Source organism: Formica exsecta, unplaced genomic scaffold, assembly GCF_003651465.1.
Source record: "Formica exsecta isolate Colony F162 unplaced genomic scaffold, ASM365146v1 scaffold362, whole genome shotgun sequence".
NCBI lineage: Eukaryota > Metazoa > Arthropoda > Insecta > Hymenoptera > Formicidae > Formica > Formica exsecta.
The window spans coordinates 960,346-969,855 of NW_021850867.1; the positions used below are offsets into that span (position 1 = coordinate 960,346).

The 9,510-nt window shown below is 41.2% G+C and overlaps 3 protein-coding genes across 4 annotated transcripts in view; 1 reads left to right on the forward strand and 2 right to left on the reverse strand.

Annotated features, from left to right (window-relative positions):
• LOC115238918 overlaps positions 1-944 on the reverse strand; it is a 4,306-nt gene extending 3,362 nt beyond the window's left edge. Inside the window, exons 1-3 of the mRNA XM_029813102.1 lie at positions 705-944; positions 445-600; positions 4-176 (exon numbers count right to left, since the gene is read on the reverse strand). Coding sequence (XP_029668962.1) covers positions 4-176; positions 445-600; positions 705-776 — 401 coding nt within the window. The 5' untranslated portion in view covers positions 777-944. The remainder of the gene's footprint in view (positions 1-3; positions 177-444; positions 601-704) is intronic.
• Positions 945-1,196: 252 nt separating this feature from the next.
• On the reverse strand, positions 1,197-3,650 carry LOC115238916 (39S ribosomal protein L50, mitochondrial). 2 transcript variants are annotated; one of them, XM_029813098.1, is made up of 5 exons: positions 3,475-3,610; positions 3,216-3,319; positions 1,683-1,885; positions 1,489-1,608; positions 1,197-1,400 (listed from the first exon to the last, which is right to left on the reverse strand). In XM_029813098.1, the coding sequence occupies exons 1-5, from the start codon at positions 3,547-3,549 to the stop codon at positions 1,267-1,269; spliced, it is 636 nt and encodes a 211-aa protein (XP_029668958.1). In that variant the 5' UTR covers positions 3,550-3,610; the 3' UTR covers positions 1,197-1,266. The 2 variants fall into 2 exon arrangements, with proteins under 2 accessions (XP_029668958.1, XP_029668959.1); XM_029813099.1 differs by lacking the exon at positions 3,216-3,319 and having other exon boundaries at positions 3,475-3,650.
• Positions 3,651-3,901: 251 nt separating this feature from the next.
• Positions 3,902-9,510, forward strand: part of LOC115238910 (mediator of RNA polymerase II transcription subunit 13-like) — a 32,316-nt gene continuing 26,707 nt past the window's right edge. Inside the window, exon 1 of the mRNA XM_029813076.1 lies at positions 3,902-3,990. Coding sequence (XP_029668936.1) covers positions 3,922-3,990 — 69 coding nt within the window. The 5' untranslated portion in view covers positions 3,902-3,921. The remainder of the gene's footprint in view (positions 3,991-9,510) is intronic.

A 9,510-nucleotide genomic window follows, 5' to 3' on the forward strand; every position in this document is an offset into this window, starting at 1 on the left:
AAGAGCTCCTCGGGCACCGCCGAAGCGATCATCTCGGTATTATATCCATCGCCGATGTCACCTCCGACATTTCCAGCCATTATCTCGCCTCTATTTCCGCCCGCGCCCACCGCCAACAGACTCGTTCGTATCATCTCCATCTCCTCCGGCAGTAAAAGAGCTTTCCCCTCGGTTGCCTCATATTATGAAATAGAAGAAAAAAGGACGACTATTGTTACATGACAATACACAAAGGAATATGTGAAATCTTTGGAGAGAGAAAGTAATAAATTTTGATCAAACTTCTCTGCTAGCCTTAGTATAAACAGTTGCTTAATACAGTTCTGTCAATTGTCACTATATTACAGTATAAAATATAGATGAGATACATTAGAGTTTCATATCACTCTAATGGGATTTCGTAATACTATCTTCTCTCTCCACAATGGTGGATGAATTTTTTACCCATGTATCTTTAGCGCGTCGAACCACCTCCTTCGCCTCGCAGTCCGCCGGATGGTTGCACAGCACCGAGCAACCATAAGGATAAGGATTAAAGAGTCCAGCGAATGGTCGAAGGACAAACGGCGCCGTTTTGGTACAACCCGATAATTCCACGTTCTACGTATATATAATCTCTAAATAAATAATGAAAGGCTGATATATGAAGTGACGCACGTAGCGCCCACTTTTGTTGGCATTTTTTTTTTTTTTTTTTTTTTTACCTTAGGCTTCGGTCTGCGAACCGGCCGAATTCGCGCGGAGAGAAGACCGGTTGCACTCGCGATCCCGGGCATTTCGATTACGATAATAGATCGCTTTTTAAAAAACGACGTACTCGCTGTTACAGTCGTAGAATACTATAGCACACACTTTGCGCTGAATAAATCGCGCTCCGTCTGTTCGTTACCTTGATACTACATCGGGACGTTGCTACGCGCGTCCGATGGGTCGATCGGGGAAGCTCGCATCCGTGGTTACGCGATCACATACGCGGCTCTTTCGTCTTCCTATGATATATACAATCAAAACTTACATATTGTTTTCCCCTGGAAACAACGATGACCCCCAAAGGAAACGTCAGTATATCCATATAGTACAGAAATGTTTCGTGATTGTAAATTGTAATATTGCGCAATTTTGTTGCAATATAAACGTTGTAGCAAGACATTTGCCATTGGAAAAATTACAAAAATAATAGATTAATTTAGACAATCTGCGTTGTTTAACAAATTTATTGTCTAACAACACTTTTGTCGCGATTATAATTATCTGACAATAGATTATTTATATCTTCATCTGCTCGTCCAACCATGGATTGTCTTGCTTATGCCCAGGATATTTCTTTTTATACTTGATACTGGTCACAAGGGTAGAACTTTTCGGGAAGGCCGTTTTGCCGTTAAATAATGTATCGGTATCTGTCAAAAAAATATTGTCACTTAAATACTTATACACGTGTATCATAGAATAGTGCAATAATTCTGTAAATTCTACAAGATGTCTCACCTGGATGAAATCGATGATACTCCTGTTGAACGTGCAAGTTCTTGGGCAAATCTATCCTACTTAACGCTTCGTAGGGGGTCTTAGTGTCCACCGATGTCGTATAAAACTGTTTCAAGTCATCTATGCAATCAAATTCATATTATTATCTGTTGTTATTAATCAATTTTAAAGTACACTAAAAAAATTTTGCTAACCGATATTATCGATGGTATGAAGCAACGAATTCGGGATGGAATGCTTAAATTCCCCCTCACAGGCGACAAATAGTTTGAAACGAAGAACAGGGTCTTCTAGTTTCGTGTCATCGTGCGTGGAGATGGCTTGACTCTCGCAGATTTTATCAATTCTCTCAACCACATCTTTGGGGGGTTCATAAGCTTTCTGCGACCTCAAAAATCTAAAAGAATGATATCTAATTTATCTAATTGATATTTCCACTTTTTTAAAATTATTTTATCAATCATATTTAATAATTGTATATTGGTTTTCCCAATTTTTTTAAAATTATTTTATCGACCATATTTAAATAATCGTATATCGTGACGCGCGAAAAGTTCTCAATTATTATAACTTGAATTCAAATTGACATTAATCGTTCAAGACAAGATATTAGCTTTACAGTTATAAGATAAATCTTTTTTTTTCTCAGATCTTTCAACCAATACTGACAGTTTACTGCTCGTTGAAATAAAAATCTTGAAATATGAAGAAAAAAAGAGGATAGGAAGAATATTTTTTTTTTTTTTTTTTTTTTTTTTTTTTTTATGTTTTTAAGACATTTTATTATTTGTATATTTTTTATTTCTCGTTCTCTATGAGCGTCTACATCCATTTCACGTATCAGCGATCGACATAATCTTGCGCGGTTATTATCACGATAAGACTTGCCTCAAACTTTTCGCGCAGTCCGGAAAAGATTGCTCTTTCGCGAACGAAAAATTCAACGCGATGAGGGACAAAAGGGTCAGACGCGGGACGCGAGGGCAGGAGGGAGGAGATCGATGTCCGTTGACCGTACGGTGCTGCCATCGTGCGTATTGTTTCTCGTTAAGCAGTGTCGTATTTTTAGTGCGCTAAGTGCCCCGCGGACAAACTTGCAAAACGCTCGGCCTCGTAACTTTCATAAACGATAATCAATTATCGTAAACGCAAAGTATCGTCATAATTTTCCAAGATAGATTTCGAGAAAAAATAATCGATCGTTTGTTATATCAACATATCAATTGGAAACATTAATTGATCGATGTTTTGCATAGACAAAAATCAAAACAATCTCATTCTCTTTATTTATATTTCGTGCTCCGTTTCGAAAGATATCAGTTGCGTCACGATCTTTGCTCGGTGAATAGCGGTACACAAGGAAACGCGTTACGAGAGCGCGAACGTAAATAGTAAACGAACATAAACATTAAGCGAATCGATCAGTCATAAAAAACTATTGTCATCAAATCGAGTTGAAAGTTTCGAGACATTTTTTCTCTTCTTTTTTCTCTTTTTTTTGCTATCGTGCCTCGACGCGTAGCGTCCCGATATAAATAAGGGAGGGGAGCGATATACGGCCCTGCGGACCTGTCAGATTCGTCAGACGATTGGTCGACGCGCGGAGGGAGTGGTGGCAAACGGTAATATGGCCGCGGTGCGGCCCCCGTTAGTCAGGCAGCGCCGCGACGTAACGCCAATTTTACCGTACAGCTGCGACGCGAGAATTTGGACGCGGTCGTGCTTACCCGCGAGCGGCCAAGGATTCTCCGGCCGAATCTATCCTCGCCCTCACCACCGGTTTGACGGCCTTGCTCTTCTTGTGCCGGGCGATATCGCGACGCGCGGTCGCCTGTGAAAAAAAAAAAAAAAGAATGACCATCTCGTTAGTGGTGACGCGCGTATCGAGTGTACGCGAATCGTCTCGTTCGTCACGTACGTATATGTGACCCGCGAGTGGCAAGTATATACGAGCGTGTACGAGAGTGCCGAGATTTATTCACTGACCGTGTTAACGACGAGTATAGCCGAGGTACTTCTAAAAGCGTTGGCGAACGAGCCATGCCTGATGAGCGCCGCCATCTTTTTCACGCTCGTCGTCGCCGTCGTCGCCGTCGCGGTGTCAGTGTCAGTGGAGTCAGTGGTAGTAGTGGTGGTGGTAGCAGCAGCAACAGCGGCAGCAGCGACGGTAGCCGTCGACGGCAACTAGAACTGCGGCAGTGAGCTTTAGGGGGCGCACCCGGCGGCTGCGCTTGTTGTTTCCCATCGCCGCCCGCCGCCATTTTACGGTCGCCATTGAGAAGTGAAAATCCTCCTAAATGTACGGGTCGAGTGAATAAGCGCGGTGTGGCTCCGCCGTTCCGCGATTTCTCGTGTGACCGGGGGAATATCGGCGCCGAAGCTGCCGCCCGAGAGTGTTAGACTAATGCGTGTACGGCGTACAATGGAGAAGCCATGACGCATCCGTCGCATCAAACCAACGGCGCCAGCCTGGAGGACTGCCACACGAATTTCTTCGCACTGGTGAGTGATCCGTAAGCGCGCGCGCGATTTCCAGCGCCGAAAGAGAGAGATATCCCACGAACGGTGCGTGCCGATGGATTCTAAAGGACCCGACGCGCCACTCGGCTCGCCAATCATGGAGAACGAAGCGAGACCTTAGGTGGCCGCCGGCATCTCGCCGTACGTCACACGTCGCCGACGACGCGAGTACGAGCGACAGCGAGAACGCGACCACCGTCGCGCTATCAACGTTAACCTATATTCGCGTCGATATATTGCCGTGGCGAGTGTATCTCGTACGTTCATCATTGTCGACGTCAATGTCAACGTCAACGTCAACGTCGTCGTTACCGTTGCCGTCATCATCGACATCGTCGTCGTCGTCCTCGTCCTCGTCGTCGCCGCTCGTGTTGTGTATCGCCAGATACACTTCCCCCTCTTTCCGCGCTGTGGCCTCATGCGTGCGTATATGTGCGTGTGTACATACGTCAGTGAGATTTCAAGTTTTGTTGTGTCGAGCCAATGTCATGCTTGATTCACGTCAGACCCCGAAGTCTTACGGTACGCCGTATGAGACGGAGAAAAAGAGAATTGACGAGCGAATAAACGAGTGAGAGAGAGAGAGAAAGAGAACGAGCGAGCGAGTGGGAGGTGCGAGGAATAGAAGGAGAACGAGGAGAAGTGACCGCGAGAGGAGAGAGGAGAGAGGGCGAGAACATAGACAGGCACGCTGTGTCCCACCGTCTCTCTCTCTCGCTCTCTCTCTCTCTCTCTTTCTTTCTCCCTCTTTCTCGTTCTCGGCGTAATATCGGGTTTGTGTCTCCGCGCAAAGCGAAAGATAGATTCTCGGTAACCGTGGGTATTTTCGAGGGAACGTATAGAGTCGCAGAAATATTCCGAGAGAATATTCATCCAGTCGCTCGGAAACGTTCCCGCCTCTCGCGGACTCTTTTCGCGAGCGCGGGAGGAAGAAGAGATGGAGGAGATCTCGGAGGCGGCAGCGGCGACGGCGCGAGATCGTGTCTGTCGCGTAACATTCCTTTCGCCTCTGCGACTTGTCGCGAAGGAAACAGCGTGCAGCGTCGCGCCGGCCGTTCGTAGAATGAAAAGCCAGCGTCTCGGGTGTTTGTTTCTCTGATTGCGCGAGGTTTCGCCAAAATCTCGCTCGCCGGATTTTTTTTTTTTTTTTTTTTTTTTTTTTTTTTTTTTTTCCTCCCGAGAAACGCGAAATTATTTCCTCGAAGAAGCGTGTCGTATGGCGATTCGTTACACGGGTCTATGTATGTATCTACCTGCCTGTACGAGAGAAAGAGGCAGGCTCTCTTGGCCATTCTCATCTCCTCTGTTTCTCGCGTTCTGTTCCATTCTGCGCGCGCGCGCGCGCACACTCGTGCGTTCCGACACACACACACGTATACAGGTACGCACGCACTCTCGACACAGGCTAACGGCGACGAGGCGGACGCACTTTTCTGCCGCTCGTTGCATCTCTCGCGTTCCCACAGAGTACGGTTAAACGTCACTGCGAACGGATGACGCGCCTTCCTTCTTTCGAAGCTTCAAGGTGTTATGGTTATATTGTGATACACGAGATAGAAAAACGGAACCTTGTTCATGTATTTCAATAAGTTTTATACATGTTAATAAATTACAATGTCTCGAGGATTTTACAAAAATAACAAAAGTCTACAAAAAGAGAGATATATATGAATCAAAGCGTAGATTTAAACAATAGGTCTAAAGATACTTCCGAAAAACTTTTTTCACATCCATTTCGATCATTTATTTTTCCTGCAGTCTGTGCAAATTTAGATATTATATAGCAATTGATATAAAGAACATGAGAGTATATATATTAACTTACAAAACAGTGAACAGAGATATTTAGATAAATTCGACATTGGTTGGAAACATTTTTACACAAAATTTTGTAAATGCAGATTATATTACAAAGAATATTTTAAAAATGACAATATACAAAAAGAAATAGAGCTAATTATATAAATATCAAAGAATTTTTAATATTTATATGTATAAAAATATTTAAAGAAACTAGGAGAATAAAAAATAAAAAGGAAGAAAAAAGGGCAAATTTTAAATAAAATATCCACAGGATATTAACAATAAATCTTCAATAACGGCGCGATACGCATTTCTTGCTTAAGATTAGCATAATTTTACCGGTAATCTGAAGACAAATCGCAAAGAATAGATAATATTGCACGTAAGCTAATATATATTGAATAAAAAATTGAACATCGGTGATTACACTGAAATTAATTTATGAGCGCTTTTTTTTCTTCTTCTTTTTTTCATAGAAACGGTATTCTGAAACTTTTTATCGATTTCGGGCAAAAACATTTATCCAAAAAAATTGCAATTGCGATATATTTCATAATCTGGATACTTGATCGAGAGATTGCACTGTACGAGATGCGTGCCCGTACAATTTTTCTCGCACGGAGTGCGATAAAATGCGTCATTTATCGCCAGTTAAGAGGATTTATCGAGCGAGACCACTGCGTTGAAGAAATCAGTTTAATTTCTTTTTTGCGCATCATCGGCGAATCGTGCGAATAACATGTCCTCTTATTTACTGACAGTTGGCGTTTACTACACATTTCGGCGCATAGTCCGAAATTAACGACATTGAATAAAAGTGACGATTTTTCTTTCTCTCGTCTTTCAGATAAACACATTTTTTAAAAGATAGAATATGTTTATTCTCGTTCGCGTGTTTGGCGTCTGTGATATAAATTTTTACAAAGAACTGTTAATTTAATGCAGAAAGACGGCTGGAATTATTTTAAACAGCGCACGTTTCATCGAATTCCGACAAAGCGGTGAGCTTTTTTCGGAGCTTTATGAAAACCACGCCGCGAGCTAATTCGGCACTCCCTCGGCACAAAGCAGCCAATATAGTTCATATAGTTTTATTCGATTAAACGCGATAATATATAAGTGCTCCGCGTAAAATCTATCAAAGCCGTTTGATCACAATGGTTAATGACATCCCTGTTATTTTTTTTATAACAGCGCAAATATATACCAGAAGTTAATACGATTTAATTAGATGCCAGTCGCAAGTAATGATCCGAATAATTAATTATGCTTATAAAGGGAAAAGCGTTTCGCTAAAAACAGATAAATTGTGACTTTAACAATCGTATGTATATATATTTATACATCTGTTTGGTTTAACATGAAATATTATCTATAATCGTGTCTTTGCACATCGTCTTTTACTGATAATGAATTCACGTCGGTAGTTTTTTCGAGCAAATTAATTCACGCGAATGGTTCCCGGAATGTATGCGCGATCGATTATATCGCTCATCTAATTAACATTTATATTTACACAAATATCAGAAATCTGTTTGCGTAAAGTCACACTTATGAGTATTCGAACATAATTTGTCGATAATTTGTTTAAAACTTATTAGCATTCGATGAAAAATGGAAAGCAAACGTTTGCATCCTGCACACACATACACACATATATTGCGTTTAATTATCACAATTAATTTTATTTGTACAATATAAACATTTCTTCAAATCTTTAAAGTAGATAAAATAATAACAAAATATTTTTTTTACTCTCGTGTATGCAATTTCTAACAAATATAAATAATGGAAGCACATAGAGAGCGCAATGAAATGTTTGTATTTTTATCGACGGCTCAAAAAATCAGGTTTTTAAATTTATCAGCTCTCAATTACTTGAAATTCTTTTTTTTTTTTTCGTAAAATATACAAATAATTTGAGGGCGCAAAAAATATTATCTTCCTTTTCGAATGAAGCACGCATAAACGTCAGAATTGTCCCAGGTTCAGGTCGCGCTCGACAACGCGAAACATGTAACGATCCATTGGTCTTAATTAAGACGACGTGTAACGCCGTTGATGTACACACAACTTACAAGCCCCGCACCGACAGGGAAGAGTTACGAAGAAACCGCTCGCGGCGGTTTTTGTACCTGACGGTCCCGTGTATTCGCGAGTAAAACTCGAGCGGTATGGCACGTAAGAATAATACTCTCACACAGTGGTACTCAATTACGAGACAGCGACACTCATTGACGAGAAACGCGAGTCAATATCGCGCATTTAATCGAATCAATTCAGCGACGGGATAATAACGTATACGCCAGATAATAACACGGCTGATTAGCGTACTTTACCGAGAATTTTCGCCGGATCCGTGATACGCGACGTTGAAGCATTGATAAAATGGGGATTCGATTTAGCGCGTTTCATTGAAATGAAAATAAAAATGCATTGTGTAGTTATTTAGCGGAACGCTTCATCGGTCCATTAACCAAAGTGAAATTTCTCATCGTTGAAGCTCCTTTTGGCCCAATCGACATCCTTGACATAGCTGCGGTCGCTTTTTGCAATAACACAAGGTAGCGTTGGCTCGAAAGGTGCAATTTAATGGTTGCATATATGGGGAGTCGATTCATCCATTCTCATCTTTTTCTGCTTCAACTCGCAGCAACTCCCAGCAGCAATTGTGTTGCGATTACATTTTGTGCTATAGTAGAAGTCAACCAGTTTGATTGACTTCTTTATTCAATAGCAGATAATATCAAGTGACAGAGAAAAGAGAGCATTCTGAAAATTTCAAATCGCATATACACTGTATGTATATTCCACGCGTGAGTCAATCAAAAGTGATTATTTAAATGAGACATGTTTTATATTATCGATCAGTAAATTAATATTCATGAATGCATATATAATACATGGTTGTATTTCTCTTTCTCTCTCTCTCTCTCTTTCTCTCTTTCTTAATTTTTTACAATTCGAAATATCAAACATCTCCCTCAAAATTCTTTTATTTAAAAAATTTTTAATTTATCAGATAAATCAGTCTTAGAGAAACAGTGGCATTATTAACAACTATAAAATCTAAATTTAAGATTATCACAAATTTTATTTTATTTTCGAGTTTATGACGCAAACAAAAATTTTTCAAAGAGAAATTTTGTGTGCGGGAAGAGTCGAAAAATCCGTTATCCACTTTAATTTGCACATCTAATATTTTATTCATTTTTTGATAATCGTTGAAACAAATTTATGGATCTATTGTGTAACTTACATATACACACACGCATAATGTATCATTGGAGGTTATTGCAAGCTGATAGCAGAGGAAAAATGCAATTAATTTTCAAATCCGAGGGTTTCTCAAAAGCAAATTGTCGTGCAGAAAAATTTTTCTTTGCATGTTTCTATTATTATTTTTTCTTATATGGTATTATTCGCTTTCCGTTTCGCTAATAAAAGATCACCCTGTATATTTCGTGTCGCGTTTTTCGCGCCGGTTTGGGAACCGCTGGGCAACTTTACGCAGCCACGTCGTAGCGTTCCAGTGACTCCCCGCGTTCGCCAGGCGTAGGTACGTCAAGCACGCGGCGTCTCCTCGCGGCACCGACGAAGTCAGTCGGCTAGATTATGCTGAAACTGGTGCTCTCCGGCAGGAGAGAGACAGTAGGGGAAGCCGCGGATCGGGGGGGGGGGGGCCCCCCCCCAGTCTGG

What these genes read in the sequence shown, in the direction of transcription:
- LOC115238916 (XM_029813098.1), bottom strand. Translation starts at nt 3,549, where the DNA reads ATGGCGGCGCTCATCAGGCATGGCTCGTTCGCCAACGCTTTTAGAAGT. An exon ending in GAATCCTTGGCCGCTCGCGG is followed by an intron (nt 1,886 to 3,215) that starts GTAAGCACGACC and finishes TCATTCTTTTAG; the next exon opens with ATTTTTGAGGTCGCAGAAAG. An exon ending in GTATCATCGATTTCATCCAG is followed by an intron (nt 1,401 to 1,488) that starts GTGAGACATCTT and finishes TTTTTTTGACAG; the next exon opens with ATACCGATACATTATTTAAC.